Genomic DNA, 15,406 nt, shown 5'->3' on the forward strand with positions numbered 1-15,406 from the left:
GCATTTGAGTGTGTTTAGAAACTAGCCTATTATACAAATATGAAATCTGCATTAGTTGCTCTGCACCACATACACCTCTGGCCTGCCCTCCACCGGCATTTTGCTCTTGGAAGGCTGTGTAGAAGGGACTGTGGATAGCTCAGGCGGTAGAGCATGTGACTCTTAATCTCAGAGTTGTGGGTTCAAGGCCCACGTTGGGCAAAAGATTCAAAAGATTCATTCATTGCAGGGATGACTCTCGTGGTCCCTTCCATTTCCATACCGTATTTTTCGCCCCATAAGACGCACTTTTTCCCCTCCAAAAATGAAGGGGAAATGTGCCTGCGTCTTATGGGGCGAATGCAGGCTTTCGCTGAAGCCTGGAGAGCGAGGGGGGTCGGTGCGTACCGACCCCTCTCGCTCTCCAGGCTTCAGGAAGCTCTGCGCAACCCTCGGGAGACCGGCTCCGAGGGTTGCGCAGAGCTGCCTGCAATCCCGGGACCAGTGCAGCTCTGCCCGGCCACCGGGAGCCTGGGGAGAAGCTCCGCCCCGCTCCCGGTGGCCGTGCACAGCTGCCTGCGCTCCTGGGACCAGCGCAGCTCTGCCCGGGAACCGGGGGAGAAGCTCCGCCCCGCTCCCGGTGGCCGTGCAGAGCTGCCTGCGCTCCTGGGACCGGCGCAGCTCTGCCCGGCCACCGGGAGCCGGGGGAGAAGCTCCGCCCCGCTCCCGGTGGCCCTGCAGAGCTGCCTGCGCTCCTGGGACCAGCGCAGCTCTGCCCGGCCACCGGGAGCCGGGGGAGAAGCTCCGCCCCGCTCCCGGTGGCCCTGCAGAGCTGCCTGCGCTCCTGGGACCAGCGCAGCTCTGCCCGGCCACCGGGAGCTGGGGGAGAAGCTCCGCCCCGCTCCCGGTGGCCCTGCAGAGCTGCCTGCGCTCCTGGGACCAGCGCAGCTCTGCGCCGCCATCCCGAGCGGTGCGCTAAGTCCCGCCCCGCTCGGGATGGCGGCACAGATCTGCCTGCCGTCGCGGGACCGCAGGCAGGTCTACGCCGCCATCCCGAGCGGTGCGCTAAGTCCCGCCCCGCTCGGGATGGCGGCAGAGATCTGCCTGCCGTCGCGGGACCGCAGGCAGGTCTACGCCGCCATCCCGAGCGGTGCGCTAAGTCCTGCCCCGCTCGGGATGGCGGCAGAGATCTGCCTGCCGTCGCGGGACCGCAGGCAGGTCTACGCCGCCATCCCGAGCCGTGCGCTAAGTCCCGCCCCGCTCGGGATGGCGGCAGAGATCTGCCTGCCGTCGCGGGACTGCAGGCAGGTCTTCGCCGCCATCCCGAGCGGTGCGCTAAGTCCCGCCCCGCTCGGGATGGCGGCAGAGATCTGCCTGCCGTCGCGGGACTGCAGGCAAGTCTACGCCGCCATCCCGAGCGGGGCGCTAAGTCCCGCCCCGCTCGGGATGGCGGCACAGAGCCGCCTGCCATCGCGGGACTGGTGCACTTCTCCCCATCGCCAGCCCCACAAGCTCGGGGGACAGCGGGGAGGCAGAGCGTGCCTTCCCACTGTTCCCCGACCTGGTTCTTCCAGCCCCGCACCTGGGGGGGGAAATAAAATTTTTTTTCTTTATTCCCCCCCCCCAAAAAAAAACTAGGTGCGTCTTATGGGCCGGAGCGTCTTATGGGGCGCAAAATACGGTAATTCTGTGATTCTGTGTCCCTTGGGCTGAAAAGATTATTTGCCCATCTGGGGAGGGTCTAGAAATCCTTATGGTAGGAAGATTTTTTTATTAGCAATTATTATTTATTGTTCATAGTAGTTTTGATTAAAACCAAAACCTAGAAGGATTAAAAGGAATAGTAAGGGCAGAGAAGTGTGTGTGTGATGTGCATTTTGTCTTAGCTACTGTTTTTGGATTTTTTTTTTAAGTCAATAGTGAGTTCATGAACCAGGAAGAGAGTTTGGTGTTCGGCTTGCTGTGGTTTGTCCTCCTAGTCAGGATGAACTTCGTGGCAGTCAGTGAGAGGATGTCTCTAAGACCAAATAAATCTTGATTACACGTCTCTGCCCAGAATGAGGCGATGAGCTCATGAGGCCTAAGATTGCAAGTTGTGTTCATCCTTTATCTGCTTCTTGGCTGTAGCCCTCTTCAAGCAATCTTTTGATGCTATGGACAAGAGGGGTGGTGCTGGGCTCCCTAAGCTTCACACCTTTGCATGTTGAACAGGAAAGTCTGAAGGGGATTACAGGTGGTAACTTGGTAGTTGAACGGCTTAGTTGTCGAACAAATCGTCTCCCGTACGTCGCAAACGGTTTGCAGACGTTTTTTGGAAGCCAAATGTCCAGCACGTCTTCCGCAACTTCTGATTGAGTGCAGGAAGCTCCTGCAGCCAATCAGAAGCCGCGCCTTGGTTTTCGAATCGTTTTGGGAGTTGAATGGACTCCCGGAACGGATTAAATTCAAGAACCAATGTATGCCTGTATTTTCATATTCTGCCGAATGTGCTTCAAATCCTTCACTGGTTTTTCCTTGCGGGGAGACTCCTGGAGCTGCAGGAGACTCCTAGCTTCAGAGACAGTCGTTCTCCATGAGTTGAGAGGGTAATGGGCTGTGAGGGCATGAGAAAAGACGAACCTGGTGCCTGCATCAGACCAAAGGCCTGTCTAGTCCTCTGGGAAGGACAGCTCAAGCAGGGCATGAGGACCACAAGACTCTCCCCACTTGAGATTCCCAGCAACTGGTATTCAGAGGGTACCACCTCTGATACTGGAGTAATGTACAGCCATCATTAGTAAATATGTACCCTCCAGACATGGTGACAGTGACCCTCCCTCCCTTGTTTACTTAACACCCAGTGGCTTGTGTGTGCCAGGGTGTGTGTGTGGGGGGGGGGGGCTCGATGAAAATGCTTGTTCTATTGCCAGCTCTAGCTCAATGTTTCCTAAACTTCCAATCTGTAATATGGTTTAAAAAAAGAAACAAAAACTTTCCACTGTTCAAAATCAGTGGATGCCTGATGGAGGTTGTTTATTTGACTTATTTTGCTTTTGTTTGCTAACATGCATTTTACTAATTTCATGTTTCATGTAAAGATTTGCAAAGTTTTTCCATTCACCCAAAGTACCTGAGATCAAATGTTTGCATGGGTTAGAGGAAAATCATAAATTTCATTTAGGCTAAAATCCTATAAATAAATAAAATAAGTAATTGTCCAGTAGCGCCTTAGAGACCAACTAAGTTTGTTCTGGGTATAAGTTTTCGTGTGCATGCACACTTCTTCAGATACACACGAAAACTTAAACCCAGAACAAACTTAGTTGGTCTCTAAGGTGCTACTGGACACTTTTTTAATTTTTTTCTTTATTTTGACTGCGTCAGACCAACATGGCTACCTACCTGAATCTACAATCCTATAAACACTGAAGGTTACTCCCACTGAGCATAATGGAGCTTACTTCTGAGTTGACATGTGCAGGACTGCACAGCAGGTTTTTAAATGTTACAAACATATTGAAACCCTGACTTCAAAATTATTTTTATTGCATTCCTTGTATATATTTTAAAGTGTGACCGTTAAATAGTGTATATGTTTCCTTTCATAGTTTTTAAAGTAAAAATGTCACTCAAAACTATTTAACATATTTATTTTAGCAGTTCTTAAGAGCTATGCACATAAAATATATGTACTTTCCATGGAAATTTAGCTGGAAAAACAGTTGGTTACAAATGTGATTTTAGACTTGACTAGGTTTCTCAGTTGCACTTGTTTTATGCCACTAATTCATATTTTTAAAAAACCGATGTATTTCTTAAAAGTGGGTTTTCTGCCCTAATTTTCTGCACAAGTCATGGGCATTTTTTTCTCTCTGGATGATGCTCTGCAGAAAAGGTTCCTCCCCTCCCACTCTCCACTGCTGCTTCTGGTTGCTGAAGCATGTTTGTTTTCTGACTTCAAGGCAGAGGTATGCCAATTCATGGCTTGATAGGTTTACTTAAAATAATCTCCTGTCCTTGGCTAAATAAAACTGGTTCTCCTCCATTTGACGGGAGACGCTGGGAATTGGAACTGGCAACTTTCTGCGTTGCAGAGCATGTGTAATTAAGTCCCCGGGCCTTGCAGGAGCTTTACACCCAGATCAGCAGCTCATGCAAAACCACAGTGTGGGCTTCTCTGAGGGCAGGTAATATCTACTCTGATGCATCTGGTGAAAGTTAAGCATTGTAGGGTGAAGAACTGTGCTTCTGGATGAGTCACTGTTCCGGGCACACATCTCCTGAGGGCAAGTAATCCTGCCACATTGCTACAGAGGATTATTAGGTTGCTTCCAGTAGCGCATTGTTGAGGTCTGGTAGTATGACCCATTAATTCCTCACCCCACCTGGAGGCTGGCTGGAAGGAAATTAGGCCAGAGAATGACCCGTGGAGAGAGGCAGCCTCCTCCAAGTCTGGGTAATCCTCCTTCAGGACAGACTGCACCATGCAGTCACACCCTGTGCAGCTGAAGCTGCCTGCTCCCCAGTGTCAGGAGGGGGCTGGACCAGAACAACAGCTCATTCAGAGCTGCAGTGGGAAACCTCCTCCCATGTCTAGGAAACTAGGAAGCTGCCTTGAATAAGCCAATAATAATAATAATAATAATAATAATAATAATAATAATAATAATAATAATAATAATAATTTATTTATATCCCGCCCTCCCCAGCTGAAGCCGGGCTCAGAGTGGCTAACAACAGTAAAAGTAACACAGCATTCTAAAATCAATTCAGAATCAAATTAATGGTTTAGTATTGCTTATGCTGACTGGCGGTGGCATGCCAGGGCTTCACCAAGTGATATTTTCCCAGTGACCTTCTACGCAGAGCAGTTACCGTGCCACTGAGCTGCATCCCAAAGTCCAGGGCCTCACAGGAATCATATTAATGTAGTCTAATTTTCCACCGCATATCCTTTGGGACTGATTCCTAATCAGAGCCCTCCCCAATCCCAGCTGGGTGCTGAGAACAAGAGAGGGCGTCTTTGGTTTTTTATTTTTGGCTTTTCCACTGCCATGCCTTCCTCTTTTCCATAAATCTCCCCCAGAGACACCGCATAACACTGTGAATAAAATTGAGAAAATGCAATGCCCGACCCCTGGTTCTTTCCAAAGAGGCCCCTCGTCCTTTGGCCTGTTCTAAATTTTTCATCCTCCTCCTCCCCGCATCTTCTGCTGCATTGTTTCTTAAGAAAACCCTCTGCCTCCCTCCAAACAAACCTTGGAAGGGGGGTGGGGAGAAGGCGGGGAGGCAAGGGAACACTCCCCCCCAGTTCCTCCCCCCCTTCTGCTTTAGTTCGCTTTGGATGCTGGCCTGCAAGCTCTCAGGCCTTGTTGCCATCGCCTAGGCAACCAGGGTGTGCATGTTTGCAGGGCGAGCTTTTGTTTCCTCTTGTGATAAATGTGCAAGAAAATCTCCTGGCATCTTGCACAAAAGGCCACTCTCTCCCCGCCGCCGCCCGTTCTTCGTCCTCTTTCTTTCCCCTCTCCCCATATTCCCCATTTCGTCTCTTTGAGGCGAAAGAGTTTGGACAAGAGCAAAAATTCCATCTCTTCTCCTCACTAAGCACACACCCCACTTTCTTCAGTGACATGAGTCCTATTCCCTGCCTGTGCTTTGGAGGCTGCTCTGTGAAGGGGGAGGTCTGCTTATTGCACATAGGCCCTCCCCACAATTGGGAACCCCACAGCAACAGTGCGGGATAAGGCCTGCCCATGTGCCCCCACCTCCATGAAGTCAGGCCACAACCCCACCATACCATTGTTTACTGAGGGTACTGAGAGTTGTGATGAGACGCTGCACCCCCCTAATTCTTCTTCTGGAGCAACAATTCACAGAGTGGTTTATCAATTCCCTCCTCGCAGGGAACCTTGCGAATTGTAGCTCTGTGAGGGGAACAGGGGTCTCCTAACAACTCTCAGCACCCTTAACAAACAATGGCTCCCCTCCCAGAATTCTTTGGGAGAAGCCATGACTTGATAGTGGTACCATAGTTCTTTAAATGCATACCCTCCAACATTTCTCTGATGAAAATAGGTTCATATTATATAACAACAACAACAACAACAACAACAACAACAACAACAACAACAACAACAACAACAATAATAATAATATGCATGCATACATACATACCCGCCCATCTGGCTGGGTTGTCCTAGCCACTCTGGGCAACTTCCAACATATAAAAAACATAATAAAACTATGTAGAGTTGTCTTCGGATGTCTTCTAATGGTCGTATACAGTGGTACCTTGGGTTAAGTACTTAATTCGTTCCGGAGGTCTGTTCTTAACCTGAAGCTATTCTTAACCTGAAGCACCACTTTAGCTAATGGGGCCTCCAGCTGCCACTGCGCCGCCAGAGCACGATTTCTGTTCTCATCCTGAAGCAAAGTTCTTAACTCGAGGTTCTATTTCTGGGTTAGCGGAGTCTGTAACCTGAAGTGCCTGTAACCCGAGGTTCCACTGGATAGTTACTTATCTTCTTGGCTCTGGGTTGCATAGCTCCCTACTCTGCAACATTTCTCCGATGAAAATAGGGATGTCCTAAGGAAAAGCAGGACATTCTGGGATCAAATCAGAAACTGGGATGGCTTCTGTAAATCCAGGACTGTCCCTGGAAAATACATGTAAATGCGTGGTGTCTCTGGCCCATGCTGTGCTCTGCCTGCTTTTACCCCTCACACTGGGAGCACCCATGACTCTGTGATCAATTACATCCATGTCTCTGTGTGCTGAAGACCCCATGTTCAACCCCTGCCATTTCCAGCTAACAGGATATCGGGGAGCAGAACTGGCTTAGTCTTTGGTGAAGCTCAGCCGCCTCTGGTCAGAGAAGATGCTCTGCATGGTTGCCAGTTAGCCTGACCTGGTTGGGAAAAGACCCTTCTCATGTAGACAGTCTTGTTTGCAGTTTAAGCCGGCCTTAGACCAAGCCAGGTGATTTGCCCACTTAGTAGCTTCCTGAGGTATCAGGCAGAAAAATGTCAGATTCCATTTAGCTGAGGAGGACCTGGGATAGAGTCTGGGAGCTTCTGCATGCCGAGAGCAGGCCGTTATTCTCAACCAGGGAAGGAGACAACCCCTGGGGACTCTCCAGATGTTGTGGGACTACAACTCCCATTGGCCAGGCTGCCTGTGGCCGATGGGAGTCGGAGTCCCACAACATCTGGTGGTTCCTCATCCCTGCTCTGAACTGGCCTGTCCCTTTGCTGCCTTTAAGCCCAAAGCAGAAGCGCCGCGGTCTTATTTCTTAGCCATACGGTTGATTGCACATTGAGGACATTTTGCCTCCTTTCATTCTCCTCTTAGCTTTCCCTTTCTTTCCACACACACTCCCCCCCCCCCCGGTTTCCCATAAAACTATTGCCAAGGAAGCCTTGTAATCTGGGGGAGGGGGGGCAACTCTTCCAGCTGAAGCCTCTTGCAGTCCTGCTGTTCCAGAGGGGGGCCTCTGGCGCTTTGTGTTTGGGCTCTGTTTTGCTGAGGCAGCTCAGCATGGTCTGTTATTGCTGCTGCTGCTGCTGTTGCTGCTGCTGTTGTGTTTTGGCCTGGTCAGACTCAGAGATGGAGGAGGAGGTCCATTTTGCGGAGGGGAAAGCTGAAGACTGTGAGGAGGAAGAGATCAATAATAAAGGGCTGGTGGTAGTCAGGAGGACTCAGCTGAGGGAACGCACGATCAGCACAGTGTTGGTTGAGCAATGGAAATTGGCTTGAGCTGTTCTGTTAGTTGCATGACTTTGCATGCAGTTAAAACAATTATTTTTGAAACAGGCAGGCAGGGAGGAGTATCCTGCTTCTGGGTGATTCGCACACGTGGCAGCACAGCACCTCTGTGAATGGGGAAGGCCTCTTCTAAGGAAAAGCCTGTCTGCAGTTTTTTAAAACCAATATTTTTAATACAAGTCATTTTTAAAAATAGTCATCTATCTTGAAAAATTTATGTACCCCCCCCTTGATTGCAAGAAACAACCTCCAAAGTGGTTTCAAAAAAGAATAAAATATCAATGAAATCAGTTAAAAAGCAGCAGTTTAAAACATTTGAATAATGATTAAAATCAAAGGTAAAATTATAAAAGGCTGCCCAAATAATTGGGGACGCTGGTTTTGTTGATTTTTTAAAAAGCTTCTGAATCAGTGTTTGGGTTTTTTGGGTTCGCTGAGCTCTGGGCAAGCCAGGGGAAGAAGGGACTGTACCTTGGACGTAGAACTTCTGCTTTGCATGCAGAAATTCCAGGTGACATCTTCAGGGAGGCTGGGGAAAGACTCCAGGCTGAAACCCTGGACAGCTGCTGCAGTCAGTGCAGAACAGCACTGAGCTAGATGGATTAATAAATCATTTTGAGGGTTTTCCCCCTACAATCAAGTGGCATATAAATTTTATGAAAGGGATAAAAAAGGCAGACTTTGTAAAAGGTAACTTCTGACATCCCTAGAGGAACATAGTCTTTGCCAACTGGTGCCTTCCAGATGTTTTGGACAACCAGATCCATCACAGAAACATAGAACTGAAGAGTTGGAAGGGGACCCTCAAGGGTCATCTAATCCAGTCTCAACTAGATCAGTCTGATAGGTGTTGTAGTCCCAAGCGACAAGGGCTGATGGGGAGTTGTGATCAAGAACATCTGGAGGGCCCCAGGCTGGGGATGGCTGCTGTAGTGTGTCTTGCATTGAGTGGCTTGCCCAAGCCTCCACCGGGAATTAGTGGCAGGGCTCTCCTCAACCCCTTGTCTCTGGCTTTCTCATTTTGATTTCCAAAGAAGCATTGGTATGCTGCCTTTATTATCTTAACTAGCCGCAGGTGCTGCTGACTTGGCATGGATCCATTCCGTAGCCGCCATCTTTAATTGGTCCATGGCCTTCCCCCTTGCCTTTGTGTGCCGGGGTGTGTTGCATGTAAAAGGGGCGTTTTTGGATCAAAACCCGGATTGGGCTGTTGACTTGCCCCGCTGCAGGTAGATCCAGTTCTCCACCTGCCACAGGCAAAGCCCTCTTTGCACTCCTCCGACAGAAAACTTATTAGGCCTTTGCTCTAACCCTCTGGCATTGCGCAGAGCACGTAATTCTCCCTTATCTTCCTTTTGAACTGGGGGACTCCTTGGCAGTGGTTTTGGGCGTGAGCTTGCAAGGTGCGCTGGGGTGGTCGACCTGTGATTCAGATTCTCGGAGAATCTGGAGAGAAGTGGCTGAATCAATCTCCCTTTGGGGCCTGGCCTGCGGGGAGGGAGGGTGATGGGACACGCCTTGTTCGTTCCTGCAGTTGCTCCCCCTTCCCTTCTCTCCCCCTCTACCATGCACACGTCTGCGCTTTTGAGTCTGGAATGGTGCAGGTAAGTCATACCTGGAGGCCCTGAGAGGAGAGAAGTGGAAGGCCTGGTAATTAAACAGCAGCTGGGCACCATCAAAGCATCGCTGGTGGAGCTGCTCCCCACCCCTGCTTTAGGGACCCGCGCCCTGCACTCAGGCATGTGACCCATTTGAGGAGCAACACTGAAAGCCCATGTAGGTTTCCTGCTTGTTTTGGCAGCCAGGTCCACATCTGCGCTCCTTACTCCCAAGGCCGGTAGCAGAATTAGAAACTCAAGATATTTAAGCTAATTGCCAAATGGCACCTTAAATCTAAGTTACGGTCTCCACAACGGATTGTCTAGTCACCTTTTTTAAACGATGAAACAACAACAAATTTCATTTCTATACCGCTTTATATTTTAGGGGGGGGGGAATCTCAAAGCGGTTTACAACACATTAAAACATCAAATAAAACAATGCAGAAACAAATAGCAACAAGACATCTGCACAGATTGGCTGCCTTGTGCGGCGAATGAGAAATCCTCACCTTTGGCTACAGGAATGCAGCTTTTTGCATTTCCCTTTTTTAAAAACCTGCCTCTGTGCAGCTTGTTTTTGGAACAAGTTCCCCTTTTTGCCTTGATAAATTTGGTTTAAATAGGTTACAGGGTTGGTGACCAAAAATGGAGTAGCTTAGGTTGGCCAGCATCCTGTGACATCATTTGGGATATGTGTGAGGGGGTCTTTCCTAGATCAGCCACAGGTGGGGGGTGGGCTGTTTGGCTTGTGTGGAATGGAGGTTGCAGAGCCCTTCTGTTTGGCCTGCTTGCTTCCTCTTCTGAGGACTTTACTAGCTCAGGCCAGAATTAATGTCTCTCTCCCCCCGCCAAACGGCACATATTTGGACTGTGAAGAGCTGACAGAAGTACTTGTGATGGCCCCAGGGTGGTGAGATTGCCCACAAACTGGGATGAGGTAGAAGGAGAACAGGCTTCTCCCCCAAGACACTGGAGGGATGTGGATAAGATAATAAACAGAGCACACAGGAAGGCTGCCTCAGATCCTCTTGTGTGTAATAAAGGCCAGAGTTCGTAATGACATGCTTGCATCTCGCCTCTGCCTTCCTTGGTCATAATGGGAGCCTGTATCTCCTCCAGGATGCAAGGGCCAGCCAGGTGTTTTCCAGGACACTCCTGAGGGAGGCTGCAGGTGGAGGCAGCAACCCCCATCTGTTGATTGTCCCCAGCGTGTAGTATGCAGATATTGACTGGGTGCTATTATTATTATTATTATTATTATTATTATTATTATTATTATTATTATTATTATTTTATTATTAATTCCCTTCACCCTAAGGTTGCAGGGCAGGTGACAGCTATTAAAACACAATATTAAAAACAGTTTAAGACAACTTACAACCACAGAAAAAAATAAATAAATATGCATCTCAAATGTCAAAAGCCAGGGTAAAGTGATGCATTTGACAGAAGGTGAATAACGAAGGTGCTGGATGCATCTCTCTGCAGAGGGTATTCTACAACTTAGGGGCTGCCACAGAGAAGGCCCTCTCCCGAGCTGTCGCCCCCTGAGCTTCTGTGGACCCCAACCAGGAGGGCCCCCCTCTGCTGATATTAATACCCGAGGGGGTCCATAGGGAAGGGAGGCCTGAATCTAAGGCTATAAACACAAACACCTTAAATAGGGTCCAGAAATTAACCAGTGCAGGTGTTTAAAAACAAGGGTTATCTGAGAACTAAACAGAGCCCCAGTTCTGGGCAGTTGAAGTTTCTGAGTCGTCTTCAAGGGCAGTGAAAGATTCATGCATTGCAGGGGGTTGGCCAAGATAGTCCCCGCGGTTCCTTCCAGCTCCACAGTTCTATGATTGTTTTGTGGAGCCCACGACCGTCTCTTATATTTCCTCGTGAGCCCCAAAGCCCCCAGACTTTGAGGACCTCTCACCCTCACCCTGCTGACTGCAGTAGCTCTCTGAAGTCTGAGGCAGAGAAGATCAGAAAAGCTACCTTCTATCAGCGTGGACTGTTGGCTTCTCTGGCCCAGTATCGCCCACTCTGGCTGGCAGCAGGGCTTCAGGCCATGCGAGGGGCCTTGCCCCATTCCTGCCACCCTGTGGACCTTTTATCTGGAGGTGCGACTCAGAGGTGCTGACTCTACTTCTGCTGTTCTGGCCCCTCCCCTGGGAGAGGGGAAGAACCTGATCTGGCAGGTTGGGTTTTTTTTGGAAGGCCCCTTTGCCGAGCCGGCTGGGATTCCTCCCAGAGCGCCAGACTTGCCCGGACAAGAGTCCCGAAGCCCTGCGGTGGGCGCGTTTGCCTTGGATGGCTGATTCCTTGCCTTGGCTCCAACCCTGGGCTTGCTCTGAGGCAAGCGATATCTGGAGCAGAACATTAATGCGAGCATAAGTCATGTGAAACGCTCGTCATTTTGCAACATTGGTAATAATCAAGTGGCGCTGTGCATTTGTGTATGTGTGTTGACTTCTGGTTGCCTCAGCCTCCCTTCCCCGGAGCTGTTGAAAATAACTGAGCAAGCACAGTAAGGTCCTTTCTTGTTTGGGGTAAGATGTTCCCGCTTCCAGGAGAAGCTTCTTTGTAACCCAGACACTCGGATTTAGAAGCCCAGGCCCATTTTAATTCTCCTAATAACCGGGTCTGTCTAATCACGTGGTGCTGGTGAGGGCTTTCGGTATCAAGGAAATCTTGTACGTGAAACTGGGATCTGGCCTACGCAACTGAGCATTTTTGTGTGGGTATGGAGATGGGGAGAGAGCTTTTTTGAGGGGGGGATGAGAGAAAAGCCTGAATGTATTGAGGAAAATTATGGGGTGTGTCACTCTTTTTTGAATCGGGATCTCTGTGTCCATAGTTCCTATTTCTGAGACAAAGGCTTCTAAAGTAAGAGTTGATTGTTTGGGCTGGGGAGGGGCTGGTTTCTTACTGGGGCGGATGCCTTGAAAGAAGTCCAGTAGCTAGTGGACAGAATGATTTAGTTGAGATTTGTACATTGCAGGGGGTTAGACTAGAATTGGTGGCAGGGAGTGGCTGACCGCTGTCATGGGGGGCTGTTGACCCCAATACAGTGCTGCTTTGGTTTAAGAACAGCTTAGTTTATGAACAACTTGGATTAAGAAAACTGCAAAGTAGGTGTTTTGGTTTGTGAGCTTTGCCTTGGAAGCAGAACATGTTTCGCTTCCTGTTGAGTGTAAATTGAGTCCCCCACTGCTATGGGAAAGCACACCTTGGTTTAAGAATGCTTTGGTTTAAGAATGGACTTCTGGAACGGATTAAGTTCATAAACCAAGGTACCACTGTAAAGCAAAATTTCCTAACCCTCCTCCAATGCCTTACACAAAAAGTTAAAGTAGACACAGCACTGGGTGCAAATCTTTCTGTTCAGCAGCACCCTGATGGGAATGCACATTGTCTCCTTCCCCAATGTTCAGATCGATAATTTCAGGGGGAAGGATGGGGAAGCAATGATAAACTCTCCTCAGCTGATCTACACAGATTAAATACAGGGCAGGGCTGTGTGTGAATGTGGGTTTGTTACACCTACTGCTGGCATTTCGGCCCCAGAGGGCTGCCCCCAAAAGGTTAGTGGGGTGACTTCCTGCAGATCTGGAGATAAGCCTCTCCTCTCCCTGATCCTGCTGTTTTACCTGTTGGGGATGGGGGTAGAGGGGGAAGGAGGAAGGAAGCACCTGGATTTATAGTCAGTTTAGGTGTGACACACACCTCCTGGTATATCCAGCTTCCCCGCCCTCCTCTGCACAAACACATTAAAAAACAAACAAACCCCTGCAGGTGGAATTCTAGCATATCAGGTAGAAGGGTTCTAGCTTGAAGTGCTGCTTTTCTACATGCGGGGTCCTCTTTTCTTTGTCTTTTCTTAGTAAATATGCATTAAACATCCCACTCCTTCAGCTGCAGATCATACCATATGCTCTCTCCCGACTTGTCTCGAGGGCTGGGCGTGATGAGCATGGTTAAGCAGTTTCTGCCTCTCTCCTTCTGCAGGTGCCCCCCTTTTTTCTTCTAAGACGAGCCCAGCTAGCCGATCAAAATAGAGTCCCTCAAGGTGAAAGTTGACTTTCTGAAGGTGCCCCTCGGCCTGAAGAAACCCACTCTGAAAGAGGCAGCGGCTGCCTTGGCGGCTGTCCCGGGGCCTGGGAGACCTAAGTCCATCAACGTGGACCGCTACAAGGCGCGGCGCTCTGACAACATGGACAACGAGTCTCAGTATTCCGGGTACTCCTACAAGTCCGGGCATTCCCGCAGCTCCCGGAAGCATAGGTGAGTCTGCCGGCAGGCTGCACCCTTGGGCCTCCCGCTTTGAGCCAGGGGGAGCAGTTGGTTTAAACCAGGGTTTCCCAAAATTGGGCCTCCAGTTGTTGTTGTACTACAACTCCCATCATCGCTAGCTGGCAGGACCAGTGGTCAGGGATGATGGGAACTGTAGTCCAAAACCAGCTGGAGACCCAAGTTTGGGAAACCATGGTTTAAATTGTTGCAGTGAGCTCTCATGTGGGGCTGCCCTGGGACTCTGCATTAATGTACAAAGCTCTGAGCAACTTGGGTTCAAGGGGTTCCCTTGTCTCTGCCCACCTTGTGTCTAGGAAGAGGAACATGAAGTACTCTTGCACACAGCTCTGTTCTTCGTACACTCTGCCTTATTATTATTATTATTATTATTATTATTATTATTATTATTATTAAGTTTAATTTTAAAACAAGTCATAATAATAAACTCCAGACAAATTTAAAAGTTATAATACAAATTTGTCCATTGCTGCAATGTTACAAAACAATGACAATAAGCTTTAGTTACACATTACTGTATCGAACCACTGCGCACCTCAATTTTCAAAACCTTGAAACCAAAAGCACCATCAAATCTAATGCACACCCTAGTTTTTGTGAGTGAATTTGATCAAGAAAGATGCACATTACACTCAAGTAAATAAGAACTGGAAATGTTTAATGAGCAAACATGACAATAGGGCTGGGCAGTATATTGATATATTGTCCAAAACCGGTTTGAAGCTCATATTGTGACCGGTTTTATAGTTTTTGACCTGGCAATATATTGCGAAACATTGTGTGTGTGCATGTGTGAGCTCAGTGGGTTAAGGGCCTGATTCTGTTGAAGGCACCTTCCTGCGGGTCCAACAGCTGCAGAACTGTGGGGCTGTGTCTGTAGGCGACTGCGAAGACAAGATGGAGGACTTGGTGGGCTGTAGCTGCCCTGAGGTGCTGAGCAGGGCAGTGTCCTATTTCCTTCCATGGTTCTCAGCGTGCATCTCTTCCTCCCCTCTGCCCATTGCAGAGATCGACGGGAGCGGCACCGTTCCAAGAGTCGAGATGGGAGTCGAGGGGACAAGTCGGTGACCATCCAGGCCCCTGGGGAGCCCCTGCTGGACAACGAGTCAACTCGAGGCGACGAAAGGGTGAGTGGCTTGTGGCCAAGTAAAGAGGGAAGCCCCCCTGCGAGGGCCAGTGGCCACCACCTCCTGCCCGCCTTTTCCTGGCTGGCTTTCCCAACCAGCTAACACCCAAACAGCGAGTGATTTATTCTGAGGTTGGGCTGGGCAAATGTTCCAGGGAACTTCCATGTGCTTTGTTCAGTAAAGGAGAGAAGCAGCGGCAGGCAAACCTGCACGTCGGCCTGGATAGCTCAGTTGGTTTGAGCATGGTGCTGATAACGCCAAGGTTGCTGGTTCGATCCCTGTATGGGACAGCTGCATATTCCTGCATTGCAGGGAGTCGAGCTAGATCAGGGGTCAGCAACCTTTTTCAGCCATGGGTCGGTCCACCGTCCGGACCTCAGACCATGTGGTGGGCCAGACTATATTTTGAGGGGGGGGAAGTGCGAGTAAGGGGTGACACGAAAGAACTTTATGAAATTATGCACGGCACGAAGAAGATGCATAAAGAAAAGTTTTTCTCCTTCTCTCATACTAGAACTCTGGGACATCCCACAAAGTGGAATGTTGGAAGGTTCAGGACAGAACCTTCACGTGGTGCATAAACTATTCAACTCACTCTCACGGGAGGCAGGGCTGACTTTAGAAAGAGGGATGGACAAATCTGTGGATGTTAAGGC

At 49.3% G+C, this 15,406-nt stretch overlaps 1 protein-coding gene across 1 annotated transcript in view; it reads left to right on the forward strand.

The window, feature by feature from the left end:
- Window positions 1-15,406, forward strand: part of VANGL2 (VANGL planar cell polarity protein 2) — a 43,426-nt gene that overhangs the window by 17,726 nt on the left and 10,294 nt on the right. Inside the window, exons 3-4 of the mRNA XM_081174575.1 lie at window positions 13,321-13,596; window positions 14,630-14,750. Coding sequence (XP_081030701.1) covers window positions 13,526-13,596; window positions 14,630-14,750 — 192 coding nt within the window. The 5' untranslated portion in view covers window positions 13,321-13,525. The remainder of the gene's footprint in view (window positions 1-13,320; window positions 13,597-14,629; window positions 14,751-15,406) is intronic.

This window comes from Podarcis bocagei (assembly GCF_964188305.1).
Source record: "Podarcis bocagei genome assembly, chromosome: 16".
Classification (NCBI taxonomy): Eukaryota; Metazoa; Chordata; class Lepidosauria; order Squamata; family Lacertidae; genus Podarcis; species Podarcis bocagei.